Consider the following 16589-nt stretch of genomic DNA (forward strand, 5'->3'; position numbering starts at 1 on the left):
TAGTTCTATTTCTTGCTGTTTTGATGAAATACCATGACAAAAGCAATTTTAGAAAGGGGTGGTAGTGGTACACTCCTTTAATCCCAGCACTTGGGAGGCAGAGGAGTTATGGAGAAAAGTGGTGTGTGTGTGTCATCAGTTTATACTGTTATCAGTTTCTCAAAGAGTTAATTAAAATGTTAAGAAAAAGCTAAGTCCATAAAGAAAAGTACTAGAAGGCAAGAAGAATTGATTTGTAATGCACAGGTTTGTAGAAGCCTTAGTCAAGACACTTAAGACAGTAATCTGCACCCATCACCAACATTACTTTTTAGACACAAGCTCCTCTTGGTTCTCCTCAGAGACACTTGCACAGCCATTTCTATTGGTTAAAGTTCCAGAGGGCTATTTTAGAGGTTTAGATTGATGTTTTTGCTAATTTTCCAAAGTGAATCTTCACAATAAGATTAAAACATTTAAGAAGAATAAACCTCATAGCTAATTATCATGCTAAAGAACACAGTGCAATAGAGACTATACACTTCATAGAAATTGACATTCGTAGCCAGGCCAATCTCTTGAGTTGGAGGACAGCTAGGGCTACACAGAGAAACTGCATCTTGAAAAACCAGAAGGGGGAAAAGTGTTCGTGTCAGCTCACCACTCCAGATTACACAAGTCACAGGGACAGGCACTTGAAGGAACCATTTGTATCACATGCATAGTCAGGAGCAGAAAGTAAAGAATGAATGCATGTTTGTGCTCAGCACTTTCTCTACTCGCACATAGCTCACTTAAGGAATGGTATACCCACAGTTACATTAATTCAATGTAACATTGAATTCAATGGTATTCAATGTTACATCGAATTAATGTAATCAAGATAAAATGCCCACAGGCTAACTTGATCTAGATAATTTCCTCACCGGAACGCTCTTTACAGATGTTTCTGAACTGTGTCAAGTAACAAAACTAATTACCACAAGGCTGAGGTGTTGGATGCCTTAAATCCCAGCACTTAGGGACAGGGACAGGCAGACAAGAGTTTGAGGCCAGCTTGGTATAGGTACAGAGTTCCAGGACATCCAGGACTACATAGAGAATTCCTTTCTTAAAACAAACAAAAAGCAGACTGTCTAACTACCTACCACAACATGTAAGAGCATATGATCGTGTTTAGTGAAGGCCACTGCTGTATGACATGGGCTATGTCCTGATGCATCGGGGTCAGTGAGTTTTGTTCATGTTTCTCAGTAGCTTAGAATTTTCAAACCAGTGTGTGTCTTATACTGTCCTAACTCCCGCATTTTTACCACTTCGATGTGAGCTCCTATTCTTGTTTTAAAATGTGTATATTTTAGGGATGGAGAGACATCTGAGTCATTAAGAGCAGTTGCTGCTCTTGCAGAGAACCTGAGTTTGATTCCCAGCACCCACATGAGGTGCTTTTCAACCACCTATAATTCCATTTCTAGAGTACATCAACTCTTCTTGCCTGTGCAGGCCTGACATGTACATAGTGCCTGGGCACACATGCATACACACAGATGATTGAAAGTATTTATGTTCCATTAATTTTTAAGACCTTTGATGAATGTTCATTAAATTGCCTTTCAGAAATGGCCATGTACCTGGGCCCCAGCATTACATTGTTTTCCCAAGGCTGGGGGTGATTTTTGTAGGAGAAAATCTTATCTTTATTTTCACTTGTATTTTTTTTTATTATTATTAATAAGAATTAAAGTTTTTATATTAGGGATGTGATCATTTTTTTTACTTGTTGTTTGGTTTCTGCGTTTGCTGGCTGTTCTTTTAGAAGTTTCTTAGCATACTTCATAAGCAAGGTCTGGCCTTTATTAAAGAAGAGCAAAGAGGTTCAGGATGGGGCCTAGCCATGACACAGCCTTCTCGAAACCTAGCCAGGGTGCTTGCCCTCAGACCTCATGTTCTTTTATCACCCGGGACTCCTGAATGAAACCATGCTTTGAGGATGGATAATACAAGAGCTACTGGTTATTGGGCCTTGAACTCATCCTGTTACTGGGTACCTGTGAAATGAAGATGGCCAAGAGGAAGAGAAGCAGAACTTTTTGTTGCTGTTATTTGCATTATTGTATGAACTTGTCTGAAGAGTAATGTTGGTGATGGGTGGGGATTATTGCCTTAAATAAATTGACTAAGGTTTTTACACCTATGCATTACAAATTATTCATCTCACTTTCTCATACTTTTCTTTATAGACTTACTTTCGTCTTAAAGTTTTTAAGAAGTTGGTAACTATGAATTGATTACACATACACACACATACTCCTTCAGTTATCACACCCTGATTTCTCAATTTACTGTCATCTTTTATTTATTTTTTGATGATTAATTGACTCCAATTTGTGTTCCCATATGTTCCCACTGGAGTATTGTTGACCTATCACATCCTTTGAGAAAACATGTTATCTCTGATGCCATCAACCATCCATACCTCCTCAGGAATATGGGCTTATGAATTTCTTCACACTTCATACTAGAATGTTGACTAGTTTGATCTTGTGCTGGCAACCATGGTGTCTTGAGTTCATGGGTATGGTGGCCCTGTCATGTGCAAAAGACTGTTTTAATCCAGTTACTGACCACCTTCTTTCTTCCCATCGTGGCTGACGGTGCCAAAGCCTTGTGGAGGTGGTATGATATAGATGTCCTTTTTGTGACCGAATAACACTTAATCTCTACCCTTTGAATAGTTGTGAGTTTCTTTGTTAACCACTGTCATTAAAAAATGATTAGTTTGTATGTGTGAGTGTAGGCATAGATGTGTGGGGGTGCGTGTGCACATGGTATAGAGTCCAGAAGAGGCTGTCAGTTGTCTTCCTCTATAACTATGTCTATTCATTTGAGTCAAGATCTTTCCCTGTAGCAGCCACTTGCATTTTGTGGGCTGTTTTCATCTCCCACAGAATTTGGTTATGTACCAGGTTACACGGGCACTGGTATTCAGTTACTACCAAGCCTTTCTGTGTTTTATATTTAATATTTCATCACTTTTTTCGTCTTTGAATGTGTGTGTTCACATGTGTGTAAAATGCAATCCAGCTAGCTTTGGGAATCTTTCATCTCTGCCTCCCAATGCTTGCTTGGCTTTTTATGTGAGTTCTGAGGATCCAAACTCCATGCCTAACACTTTACCCATTAAGCTAGCTTCCCAACTGTAATCCTTTACATCTTCTCTCTCTCTCTCTCTCTCTCTCTCTCTCTCTCTCTCTCTCTACTATCTTAGTATTTTTGTTTGTTTGTTTGTTTTCCTTTCTTTCCAGTGATGTGTGTCTTGTTCTACCATGTCCTTCTCTACTGGACCACTGCTGTTGTTTAGCATCTGCATTTGCATTTATAGCCGTCTTGGTGGTTCTAAAGCTATACTCTGTAGCTTTGATTTATCTTTTGTTTTTATTTTGTTTTCGAGATGGGTTCTCTCTTTGTCTCTCTACACATACACACACGGCCCTGACTGTCCTGGAACTCACAATGTAGAGCAGGCTGGCCTCAAGCTCAGAGATCTGCCTGTCTCTGCCTCCTGAGTGATGGCGTTAAAGGTGTGAATCATTGCGCCCAGCTCCCTTTTATTTTTTTAATTAAAAAGTTAGAAGTCTGTATGAGTGCTTTACCTGCATGTATATATGTACATCACCTGTGTGCTTGGCTCTTCTGGGATTGGAGTTGCAGTTATGAACAGCCTTATGAGCACTAGGACTCAAATCCCTGCCCTCTGAAAGAACAGTCAATGCTATGAGCCATTTCTGTAGTGTCCCTCCCCCTCCAAGTTTTAAACATTTTTCAAATTTTTTCTGAGCTATTGCAAAAATTGTATAGTGTGTGAGAGATAACACTTAGTTTTGTCCTGCTTTTTTTTTTTTTTTTTTAAATTATCACTGTGGGTGTGTGCATGTGCAGTGTGGGTGCATGCAGGTGTATTCACATTATCTTGTGTGGAGGTCAGAAAACCACGTTTGGAAAGGAAGTTGCTTCTCTCCATCCATTGTGGAATCTAGCATTTGAACTCAGGGACTTGTATTTAAATCAGATCCCATTTTTGTGTGTGCTTTAAAGGGAAAGTCGTGTTTAAGCACCTTCCCTCTGTTGGTTTCTTGGTGCCTGCCTGGGCAGTAGGGACTGGATATGTAAGTAGAGACTCTGAAGGTTGCTTCTGACAGATACGAGGCCACCTGTAGCCCTCTGTTGCTTATTAAATGCTAGCCTGGGAGACACAATTAAATCTGCCCCTCATTTTCTAGGAACTTTGTAAAAATTGGACCAACCAGTGCTAGGGAAGTAGTTCAGCTAGTAAAGTACCTACATGAGTATTTGAGTTTAGAGTCCAAGGACCCCTGTTTTAAAAAGCGGTGTTTAGACCTAATGCTACTGGGGTAGATCCCTGGAGCTCACCGTCCACCTGAAACCACAGCTTCAGGTTTGGTGAAAAATTATCTGATTAAATAAGGGGGAAAACATCCTATGTCAACCAGGTTTCCATATACACATGTTGAACACATACACACTTAATTTTTTATAATATTGCTCTCCTAATTGTGTATACATAGTTAGGATTTTTTTTAAAAAAAAATTTTTAAATTGGGGCTGGAGAGGTAACTCAGTGGTTAAGAACACTTTTTGCTCTTCTAGAGGATCCAGATTTGATTCTTAGCACTCACACAGTAGCTCAGAGTCATCTCTAATTCCAGTTCCAGGGGATTCAATGCATCCTTCTGACTTTTGTGGGTACCAAGTGTGCCTGCATAGACATACATGTAGGCAAAACACTCACATATAAAATGAATAAATCTATTTTTTTTTAAATGTTTAAATGTTATGCTTGTATGTATGGAGGTCAGGACAACTAGTATTTGGTTCTTTCCTGACACCATTGTGGGTAATTGGGGATCTGACTCAGGTCATCAGGCTTGGCAGCAAGTACCTCACTGGCTCCAATGATTCATATATTAAAATAAAATTGAGAAGATAAATGAGTATTAGTGACTCAAATTGGAAATATCAGAATATTTAAGGATCAGAAATCCTTGATGTGTGGGTGATATTGTGTATATTTAGACATTTTTCTTTTTTTGCAAACCTATATGCGTCTATGAAGAACGTTGGTGATTTGTAAAGGATAAGACCTCACAGGCCTCATTGTCCATTTTCCTTGTAGGTAAGAGTTATGTTCATCAGACTTGTTCAGACAGATGAAAACAAACCAACTCAGTTTCTGTAGTTTTAGCAGATTGCCAAATATTTTTTCAAAAAAAAAAAATTATGAGTGGATTTTTTTTTTTTTTTTAAGTTTTATCTTACTGGTGTTTGACTGCATGTATATCTATGTGAGGGTATCAGAACAGGAATTACAGACAATTGTGAGCCACCATGTGGGTGCTGGGAATTGAACTTTGGTCCTCTGGAAGAGCAGCCAGTGCTCTTAATCGCTGAGCCATCTCTCCAGCCCCCGTGAGTGGAAATTTTAATGAAAGACAAAACACTTCTTTAAGTAAGAAAGCATTAAAAATATACTTCGTTGTAGTGTTTCTAGTAAGTGTATCATGCCTTTCTAAAGATGGTGACCACAGTGAAATCAAATTGCTTGTGTTCCCCTGGATGTAGTACAGAGACACACCACCAAACAAAAGGTGGCTGTGATTCTCAGCTGTGTACTACAGTTCTCCAAGGGAATCTTTTTGATTAAGTGGAACCATATAAAATTGCCAACATTTTGCTCTTGGGACCTCCATAAGCAGCAGCATTGTTCGGATCATCTGACATGTAGCTTTCCACTGAATGGAGCTTATGCTGAGGTGGATTGAGTATGTGTTGTTGCAGACACCCAGAGCCAGTATCGTTTTCTGTTACTGTGGATATTTGGATGATAATTGTATTCAAGTGAACATGAATTAGCTTTGCGTCTGAATTAGGCTGATTTTTGTGTGGGATCTTCTCAAGGTTTTTTGGTAGATTAAAGAAAACTTACAGCAATTCGTTTGGCCAAGTTGTCCCTGAGTTTTCCAAATAATTAGAATGAATCAAAACTTTAAAAACTTAGTAAGATATTTTTGTTACTTTGTTTTATTTTAGTCCCAGTTGCAAACATCAGTGGGAATTGGACCCACACAAGGAATTGCAACAGGCCCCACAGCAGACCCTGAAAAACGCAAGCTGATACAGCAGCAGCTGGTTCTACTGCTTCATGCCCACAAATGTCAGAGACGAGAGCAAGCGAATGGAGAGGTTCGGGCCTGTTCTCTCCCACACTGTCGAACCATGAAAAATGTTTTGAACCACATGACACATTGTCAGGCTGGGAAAGCCTGCCAAGGTAAGTGCCCTTTTCTGAACTAGTGGCTCTTGTTAGGGTGGAATTTGTCTTTATTATTTTTCAGCAGCTTTGGTTGGAAAGCCTGAATGGTTTAGGTGCTGGCCTCCTGGTGGTGTGACCTAGAATATGTTGTTCCCACATTCCCCACATCTGCCACTTTGGCTGTTCCTGAAAATCATACCTGCTGAGGAGGCAGGTGATTTGGTGCTCTGATGCTCTGAACTGCTCCTGCATGAGGCTATTCCCTAGCTTGTTCTATTTCTTCCTTTCATGAAGGACTTCTGTCACTTCTTGAGTATTCCTTGTTAATGTCTTTGTTGTGGTTGTTTGGGGCAATAATACACACAGGCAAGAACACCTTTTTCTGCACCTCCAGCATCTGTCTTGTTGTTGTTTCATAGATTCAGACTACCAGTGACACACTGCCTTGCTCCTCTGTCCTCTGTCTTAAGGTTGCTCTGATGACATGCAAGTCATCATCCCTGGGAGTGTGGGGGTGGGGATTAGGCACATGCATCTTGTGTACTCCTTCTTTAGATTTTTATTTATTTTTTTAACCATGTCTCAGTTTCACAGAAAGAAGTGTTTCCTGTTAACAGCCTTGATTTCTTGTAATCTTTATTCTCTTCTCTTCTTTCTTGTATTCCTAATCCTTGGGGAAAATATCTTCCTGGTCTCCCTCTATCCCATGTTGCCTTTTATGAATCCCTGGAATAACCCTGATTATGATGGAAACACAGAATAGGGGAGGGAAGGTTAGACTTTAGAATATGAAGACTGGAAATATTCAGGGTTAGTTACTCTCTCAAGTACTTTACAAAATACCTGGGTTCCTTTTAGAATCTCCACAGACTTCTCATTGGCTTCTCCCTCTGTTTCTTCAATGGTAGTTCTTAGCTGGTTTCATCCTGAAATATAATTGAATGTTTTAATTTTTAATTGTGACATTGTAGAACTCTGCTTGTTCTGCCTTTCATTGTAGATGCTCAGTATTTCAGAGGTTGATAGCTTTTGTTTTATTTTGTGGGCAGAACCTTATCACCCATCATTCATAACATTGCTTCTGTGGGAAGTTTTTGGCTGGAATTATTGACAGTCAACTTACAAACTTTTTGGACAGCCTGTTTGTAAGTTAAGGACTGCCTGTATCGTATTATGGTTACACTTGTTACCATTCTTTTTAATGGAATCTGGCATTATAATTTAGGTGTAATTGAACGTGTGACGATTTGGATAGAAAAATAACATCTCGTTGTTTTTCTGGTCATAGTTGCCCATTGTGCATCTTCACGACAAATCATCTCTCATTGGAAGAACTGCACACGACATGACTGTCCTGTTTGCCTCCCTTTGAAAAATGCCAGTGACAAGCGAAACCAACAAAGTAAGTGAGCACGGGGGCAGAGAAGCTTGGAGATAAGAGTAGAAAACTGTTCTTAAGAAGATGCTGAGAGTAGGTAGGTAGTGGGCAGGGGTCACCAGCACAACATGCTTCATGAGGTAGGGTCAACAGTGACCTAGGTACAGCCAAACTCAGTGGGCAAATGGGCTTTCAGTGGACTTTGTGAATAGCCATGGCCATGCTGGGCTTTCATGTACCTCCACCAACCCTCTTGCACTTGAAGGAGTGCAAAGCAGCAAGGTCGCTTCTATCAAGTGGCTGTCAGGAAGATTTGGCATTTTCTGATAATACTTAGTATGAGGATTTGGATGTTAGGTCCTCCACATGGACAGTGACATCATGGGGGCAGATGGGCACCTTTTTGTGAAGACCCTGTTAGGTTGTATCAGTGTAAGAGCCTGGTAATTTTGCATTTGCAGTTCCCACACCTGCTAGTGTAACAGCTTATTGAGCTTTAGGCTGAGGAGCTCAGCCTCATGTTGACACATCCTGCTCATCTCCATTGTTCTGTTGTCTTCTGAGTCATTGGTGTAGTCGTCCTTGATGTGGTTGCTCTTATTGCATGTGGCCTCTGGATCCCTGCTGTGTTTAGGCATCAGAGCGTTAGGAAGGATATGAACACCTCTTCCCAGTTTTAAGACTCTTTGCCATCATTTCATAGGCTGAATTGTGTCTTTGGATACGTCAGTCATTGGGACATCTAGAAGGTGCTCTTGGATCCATCCATGTCATCCTCTAGTTGGAGGCGTGCCCTCCTTTAGTGATCTTTCAGCATGATACTGTCTTTCTCATCTTTCACCATCTCCACTCCTCCCTGATGTTCTGAGTGTTCTTTACTTAGAATATCTTCTTGAACGTCTTCACAGGTTCCCCTTCTTCCTGGTGAACATGTGCTGCTTTCTTTCTGGCTGGCTGAACATGGCAAATCACTCTAATCTAAGAGTGCCATGGAGTTGAGAGCCGTTGCTGCCTGTTTGATCTCTTATGACATGCTACCATGCCTGGCTTTACATGGGCTATGGGAATTCTAACTTAGGTCCTTACACTTGCATGACAGGTGCTTTAGCCACTGAGCCATCTTCTTAACTGCTTAACTCCTGAATTTTTATTATGTGATTTTCCTGAACATCTCCTATATAAAATGAAGTTCTGGGATACTGGATCTTATTAATTCCATGAATATGAGCTAGGATTTTTTTTTTTTTCTTGACTTTTAATTTAGGGGTGTGACTTGTGTAGGATCTTTTTAGCTTAATATGTACATACTGGTATGAAAATTGTTAACCTTTGTGATTCCTCTTTTTAAGAAATACTTATGTGGTTTTTGTTCGGCGGGGGGGGGGAAGAAATGTGTGGTTTGTTTTTCTTAACATCCTTATAACTAAGTATGAGAATTGACTGGGTGCATGCATGCTTTTTCAAGTGGTAAACCACAGTGTTTCTGCTAGTCATAACATGAGATGCTAGCAGGGGACTTGATAATGTAGAGTCACAGGGGGAGTGGAGGCCATCTCTGCAGAAGATTTTGGTATTTTTAATCGAAAGAAATAAAAGCACTTTAAGAAGTTATGTGCTTTTTAAATTTGTAATTAGTGTGTGTCTGTGTGTACATGTGTCTGTAGGCGCTTTTGCTCATAGCTGAGCCTGTGGAGACCAGAGGTCATCTGGTGTCTCTAATCATTCATCATTCTCTTCTTTCTTTCTTTCTTTCTTTCTTTCTTTCTTTCTTTCTTTCTTTCTTTCTTCCTTCCTTCCTTCCTTCCTTCCTTCCTTCCTTCCTTCCTTCCTTCCTTCCTTCCTTCCTTCCTTCCTATCTACTTATTCATTCATTAATTTATCTATGTGTTTAATCTACTTATATATTTACTTATTTTTTTATTTGCTTATTTATTTATTCATTCATTTATTTTTGAGGTAGTCTCTTATTGAACCCGGATCTCATAGTTTTGGCTAAATTGATGAGCCAGCGAGCCCCTGAAGTCTTCCTGTCTTTACCTCCTTAGCACAGGGTTAAGCCACCACCACAGTGGTTTTTTGTTTGTTTGTTTGTTTGTTTGTTTTACATGAGTGTTGGAGATCTGAACTTGGCTCCTTTTGATTGCGTAACAAACCCTTTACCTACTGAGCTATCTCTCTAGCCTAAATGCTTCTTAAAATTACATTTCAATTTTGAGTGTGGTCTGTTGGCTCTATACTTGTAGACATGTGAATATAGCATTGTTTTTATGTCAGAATTGTTTATATATTATGTTTTATTCATTGAGAATGTTTAGCAATGCCCTTCTCAAGAAAATTGGGTTGGTTGATGGTATTTGAATCCTAGATTAGGAACTAGAGAAAAATGTGTAATCCAACCCTTCAATAGCTTCAGGTTGAGAGGCCTAGAGACTGGGATATATACATTAAAATTTTGTGTGGTTGGTCATTTTAATACTCAGAAAGCTGAGGCAGGAGATTTATGAATTCTAGGCTGTGTTGGAGTATATTGCTAGACCATGTCCCCTCAAAAAAACAAACAATAAAACCCCCACTATTATTGATATAATTTGTACTTATTTGATAGTAATACAATGAATAATGAGCTTAAGTTTCATGCTTAACTTTCAATTTAGGGGAGTGACTTTTCTGGGATTTTTCATGTTTACTGCTCTGTCATATTTTTAGAAAGTGTTAATGCTCTCTCTTAACAGATCAAGTATAGACATGAAGTACTCTGCATAGTCCTTATGGGGGAGAATCAGAATATGCCTAGGCTACTTCGTAGAGAAAAATGGTGTCTGTGGAACCCAGGATCAACAAAATTACAGTGGGATAACATCTAGTGGTAGTAATGTGCCAACACAACAAATAGTCACTGGTTAGGGTGGTTTGAATAAGAATGACCCCCATAGACTCATATTTAAATGCAAAGTCATCACGGAGCAGCACTGTTTTTAAAGGATTATGAAGTATGGCCTTGTTTGAGGAAGTATGTCTCTGAGGTAGGCTTTGAGGTTTCAAAGCCCAAGCCAGGCCCAGTGGCTTTCTCTCTTCCTGCTGTCTGCAGATTTAAATGTACTCTCAGCTACTTCTGTTTGTGTGCCAATGTGCTCCCTGCCATGATGATAATGGCGTGAACCTCTAAAACTAAACAAGCCTCCAATTAATTGTTTGCTTTATAAGACTCTGCATGGTTATGGTGTCTTTTTATAGCAATAGAATGGCAACTAAGTCACTGGGCTTAGAGATAGCTGTGCTGAGCTACCAACAGATATACCAAAGCTCTACCTTCTGAATAGTTCCCTTCTACAGATACTAACCAGTACCCTCTCCTTGGTGGTCATACTTTCCACTCGCAACTGCTGTGATTTATTTCTAGCAAAAGAATCTTGTAGAATTTACTAAGGTATAACATGATATTGCGTGAAATAAATCCCATATTATTTGTTACTTTGTGGGCCTGTTTGATTTTTCTGTTTTATTAACTGTAATTATGAGTTAGTGGCCCATCGTAGAAATAGTTGTTGAGTTATGAGAGCTTCTCCATCATCAGTCCTGGCTTCTGACCTCTGAAAGATTCTGTGACATGTGCTTGAATCCCCCTACTGGAACCCACAGCTGAATATACAGACATGCTGCATAGATGCTTCTAGGTTGCTTGCTAAAGATGTGGAAATCTGGGCCTCATTTGGCTTCTTATATTAGAATCTATATTTTTCTTTTTTTAAAACAAGTTTCTTGGTATTTTGTTGTGTACATAAAATCTGGGATGTGGCTGCTTGGAATGCCTACAAGTGCCGGGTTTGTTTCAGAGCTGTAGGGAGGGATAGAGGTATTGTATGAGGGAGACCCTGACTTTTCCAACTGAACCCCACAGCAATTTAGATTTGTACCTCAGGGATAGCTCCTGCTCCAGTCCCAGACTTGGACTGAACCACAGAATGACAGTCCTCAGTGACTGTGACAGCAGTCCTCCAGCTTGTTGCTCCAGTATCCTCATTACCTTCGCCCTTACTTTGTGGGTGCCTCTTTATCTTATGTCTAGGCATATTTTGTATTATTTGGAATACCTGTTTTTGTTATATTGAATTAAAATCGACCCAGAATTCATTCCCATACAGTACTTCCTGGGCTCTGCCTGTCCAGGCTCTCAGTTCCACTTGGGAGCCCTGTGGTCTCCAGATACCACTAACATACTATAGAGATTGGGTTGGTGAGATAGGGCCTGGGTTTTACAGAGTGAGAGAGTCATGAGCTCACTGTCCCTGCCTTGATCAGAGAGTGTCCTGTGTGTCTCTTGGCTTCTGAGGAAAGGCACCTTTGAGAACTTGGGCACTCCAGTCTCTCTAATTGTTACTGTGCCCTGCACTGTGCACAGGGATAGACTGATGAGGCGGTACCTTCTACTTGGCTGAGATATGTGCCGATCTGACTGAACCTAACACTGGTTTTTCTGTAGCAATCTAAGAATGAATACAATAACTGCCTAGCTTGCATTTTCATTTATCTTCCACAACTCTGACATTGAAATTTAATTTGTTTCAGTTTTGTTGAATTTCCCAATTAAGCCCAATTTATTGGAAATGATTAGAGCCAGCAGTTGACTGGTTAATTGAAAGTTTTAAGTTAGTAACACCCTTCACAGGGGAAAGACTGTCTTGCCTCTATTCAAAGATTGATGGGTGAGTCTTACAGAACCCATAATACACTTGGCCTTTTGGTTCCTGAGCTATGACTTCTTGCATTAGCTGCAACAGAAAAGTAGTAGTGAGGCAGAGATGGTATTAAGCATGCATTAGAAAAGGCAAACACATGGCAGAAACCATGGCTCTTGCCTATAATCTCAGTACTCAGGAGGCTGAAGCAGGAGTGCCATGAACTTGAGGCCACCCTGAGCTACCCAGTGAGTTATAGGCCAGCCATAGCTATATAGCAACACTCAGTCTCTCCTGTGCCCAAACATCAGACCAAAATAACAATAGCCAAGAAACTCCTCGAAGATGTATCTGGATTCAGGGACCTTTTTAAGTTAGGATGGCTCAAGCCAGCATATTGGGACTCCTCAGGGTGTAATATTAAAATTCAGAAGGGAAAAGACCAAGTAGATAGTTTTCAGTAACATCTCCAGTGCAGAAGATTCTTTGTCAGGAATGCAAGTAGGTGAGCACTTCTGCCTTTAAGGCTCTGTTCATTCTTGCTTATCCTCAATCCTCAAGGTGCTCAGAGGGGAGGATTGAGGTTAAGGGACAGATAGTGACAGATCCTCTGCACTGTTTGTTGTGGCACTTTACATGGCCCCCACATGTAGGTAACCTGATCTTGAGCCCTCCCAGTTACACCAGCCTTGTGTAGCAAGAATAGGTGAAGAATAGACTGAGCTTCCAGTGATGTCCAGGAAAGATAAACAAGTTTTTCTATGATCCAGGTCTCAGGCTGTGATTTGATATGTGTTGGATGATTATTAGATCGCTCTTGTTTTTCCCAGCAAGTTTTAGCTCAAGAAGTACATAGTGCTTGCCACTGTATCAAGGAACCTAGTAGGGTGTAGTATGAATACTGGAAGTATAAGTACCTAAAGATAAACAGACCCCATTGGCCCTGTGGGAATTTAGGGAAGGGTATGGAATACTGGTAGCTACTTTTATAGGACTCTGCTGTCAGTCCATCCTCCCCCACTTATAAATTCCTGTACTCTCAAGATGTTAATGTCTTTCCTTGTTAGTGCTTAACATTGTTTGGCGCTCCTGATGAGTTATGTTCTGGTGTCAAGTCTGTTCGTAGGTTTGTTTGTTTGTTTGTTTTGGTTTGGTTCTGGGTTGTTAACGTGTCAAGTTTCCAAATGGCTGCATGTTTTCTGCTAGCTATATTTTGTTTCAAAAGAAAAATAATATTTATATTTAGGAAACATGTTTTAAACATAAGCAGAAAATAGACTGACCATGTCAACAGTATCCATGAGAGGTTTAGGTGAATAAGACTGTTTGTTCCATATGTGTCCCTGAGTTTAGGAATGATACTCATTCTATGGTGGGTATTTTGTCTAAACAGATGACATTTGAGATGTGTAAATGAAAGACTATAGTAGGATAAAGTCATTAAAGCATAGTCATTGAATCTTCACCTAGAAAGGGAGGACCATATACTTACTTGTTTCTTCAAATTCCTGGGGTAATTCACTGTGTCTATTCTTTCTTAGGCCTAAGGTTGCAGGAATTGTTCTGACCTCAGGCTAAGCATTTAAGTAGCATATGTAAGAAGATATAATAGGTGAGAGGGAGAGAGGTGGGGAGGGTAAGAAAGGGAGAAGGAGAATGAAAACAAGTATCTTGAAGGAGAGGCCTGTGAATTTTGCCATACAAGGGAACACTGGGTAATTATTTTCTTTTTCTATGTCATAACTCATTGTGAAAAATTACCGTGCTAGTTGAGGAAAATGATGGGCACATGCTTATATTTTCAGGGACTATTAAACATTTAGTATACTTAAAAAAATATACTTGACTATTTAGTTTGCGCTCTTGTCAAGATGTGCCTTGGAAATTGCATTTTATTTATAATGATGACATGGTTGTGGTATTTAAGCATATCTAATGAGTGTTAATGAGTTTGAGATCTGACTGTCTTTATTAGAAAACTTAATAGCATAGAATAGGTAATTACTATGATTTTTTTTTCCGTTTACACATTTCAGTTTAATTAAGTTGCTCTGATAAGTATTTCAGCTGTGTATTATACTTGCATAGATGTTGTTTTAAGAATATACTAATTCAGCGAGGTGGTGGTGGGGCACACCTTTTATTCCCAGCACTCTGGAAGCAGAGGCAGGCGGCTCTCTTGAGTGCAAGGCCAGCCTGGCCTAAGAGTGAGTTCCATTTACACAGAGAAACCCTGTCTCTGAAAGCCGGGGGAGGGGTTAGAATATTACTAATTCAAAGAAAGGCTGTGTGACTGTTTTATGTGTCAAAAAGTTATAATGTCAGCTTTATAAACTTAATATATAAGGCATGTGTTTGTGGTTTTACTTCTAATGTGACTCTAAAATTTGTACAAGTTTAAGGACCTTAAAGATGAGAACAAATAGACTGTAATAGAAAACCTCTGCCATACAGAACACTCATCCAATGGATGGATTGTATGGGTGGGTAAATGGTATAAACCTGTAATGACCAAGAAGTGAGCATTACAGGCTATGTCATTTTATCTGAAGTTCTTTGGGATGAGTTTATTATGTGGACAGTGGTTTTTTCTTTTTAATTTCCTGAGGTTAGACACCCAGGTGGGACAGCTGCTCTGCATGCTGTTTGTGGCCTTGGGTGAGCTACATGCAGTGCATCTAGGTCCTGAATATCAGGAATATTGAAGTGACACCTAAATAAATTAAAGCCTCATTCTATCTGTTAATTTTAGGCAGATCTGTCAGTCAGTCAAGTATAATACAGCCTGACATGTTGCTCCCCTGGACAAGAATTCCAGGAAGGCTAGTGGGCCTAGTGTCGCACGCCTATAATTCCAGCACTCTGGGAGGCAGAGTCAGGCAAATCTCTATGAGTTCGATGCCAGCCTGGTCTTCAGAGTGAGTCCAGGACAGCCAAAGCTATACGGACAAAACCCTCTCTTTTTTGTTATTTTTAGTATTATCATTTATTACAATTTATTCAATTTGTATCCCGGCTGTGCTCCCCTCCATTGTCTCCTCCCAATCTCACCTCCCTTCCTCTTCTCCCCCTTTTGACCCTAGCCTATCAGGTCTCATCAGGACTGGTTGCATTGTCTTCTTCTGTGGCCTAGCAAGGCTGCACCCACAGGGGGAGGTGATCAGAGAACCTGTCACTGAGTACATGCCAGAGAAACCCCCTGCTCCCCGTATTAAGGAACCCACTTGGAGACTGAGTCTATGGGCTTCATCTGAGCCAGGGTTTTAGGTCCTCTGTATCCATTGCCCTTGGTTGGGGTTCAGTCTCTGCAGGGCCCCCAGGGCTCAGTGTTTTTGGCTGTTGGTCTCCTTTTGGAGCTCCTGTCCCCTCCAGGTCTTTATATCTACCCCCTTCTTTCATAAGATTTCCTGCACCCTGCCCAAAGTTTGGCTATGAGTCTCTGCCTTTGAGAGGCCATCTGTGGTAAGCTCCTGTCCTGTTTCCTGTCTTCTGAACTGCTTCCAGTGTCTATCACATTTTGCTAAACTTTGTTCACAGCGGCTCTATTCGTAATAGCCAGAAGCTGGAAAAAAACGCAGATGTCCTGCAATTGAGGAATGGATACAGAAATTGTGGTACATTTAGACAATAGAATACTATTCAGCAATTAAAAACAAGGAAATCATGAAATTTGCAGGCAAATGGTAGGAACTAGAAAAGATCATCCTGAGTGAGGTATCTCAGAAACAGAAAGACACACACATACGGTATATATTTACTTATAAGTGAATATTAGACATATAATATAGGATAAACATATTAAAATCTGTAGGCCTAAAGAAGCTAAACAACAGGGAAGACTCTAGGGAAAAAAAAACCCTTCTCTTTAACCCCCCTCCCCCAAAAAAGAAAGCAAAACGGCTCATTGCTAATGCTATCGTTACACAAGTGAGTTTAGAGAAATGCCATTTTGTAATTTAAAGGATCACCTCATAGGTTTATTGATTGAAAAGTGTTCAACCAGGTTTTTCTTTGCTGTTTTTCTCAGTTTACAGAAGTGAGCACTAAAAGATAGGTGAGGGCAGTAGCTTAAAGGAAGGCTCCTTCCTTCCTTTGCTTGAGAGGTAGCTACTGACCATTTAGAATCCTGTACTGTGCCTTGTTGTACATTTGACACTCCTTTTAACTAACTTTCTAGGTGTTTCTAGATTTTAATACATACTAATTTTTACTAAGTGATCTCCTT

The 16589-nt window shown here is 40.1% G+C and overlaps 1 protein-coding gene across 1 annotated transcript in view; it reads left to right on the forward strand.

Moving 5' to 3' along the window:
* Nucleotides 1-16589, forward strand: part of Crebbp (CREB binding protein) — a 137494-nt gene that overhangs the window by 74664 nt on the left and 46241 nt on the right. The window contains exons 4-5 of the mRNA XM_055604468.1: nt 6088-6328; nt 7599-7712. Coding sequence (XP_055460443.1) covers nt 6088-6328; nt 7599-7712 — 355 coding nt within the window. The remainder of the gene's footprint in view (nt 1-6087; nt 6329-7598; nt 7713-16589) is intronic.

The sequence above is a fragment of the Psammomys obesus genome, unplaced genomic scaffold (genome assembly GCF_907164565.1).
Source record: "Psammomys obesus unplaced genomic scaffold, mPsaObe1.curated_primary_1811, whole genome shotgun sequence".
In the NCBI taxonomy this organism is placed as follows: Eukaryota; Metazoa; Chordata; class Mammalia; order Rodentia; family Muridae; genus Psammomys; species Psammomys obesus.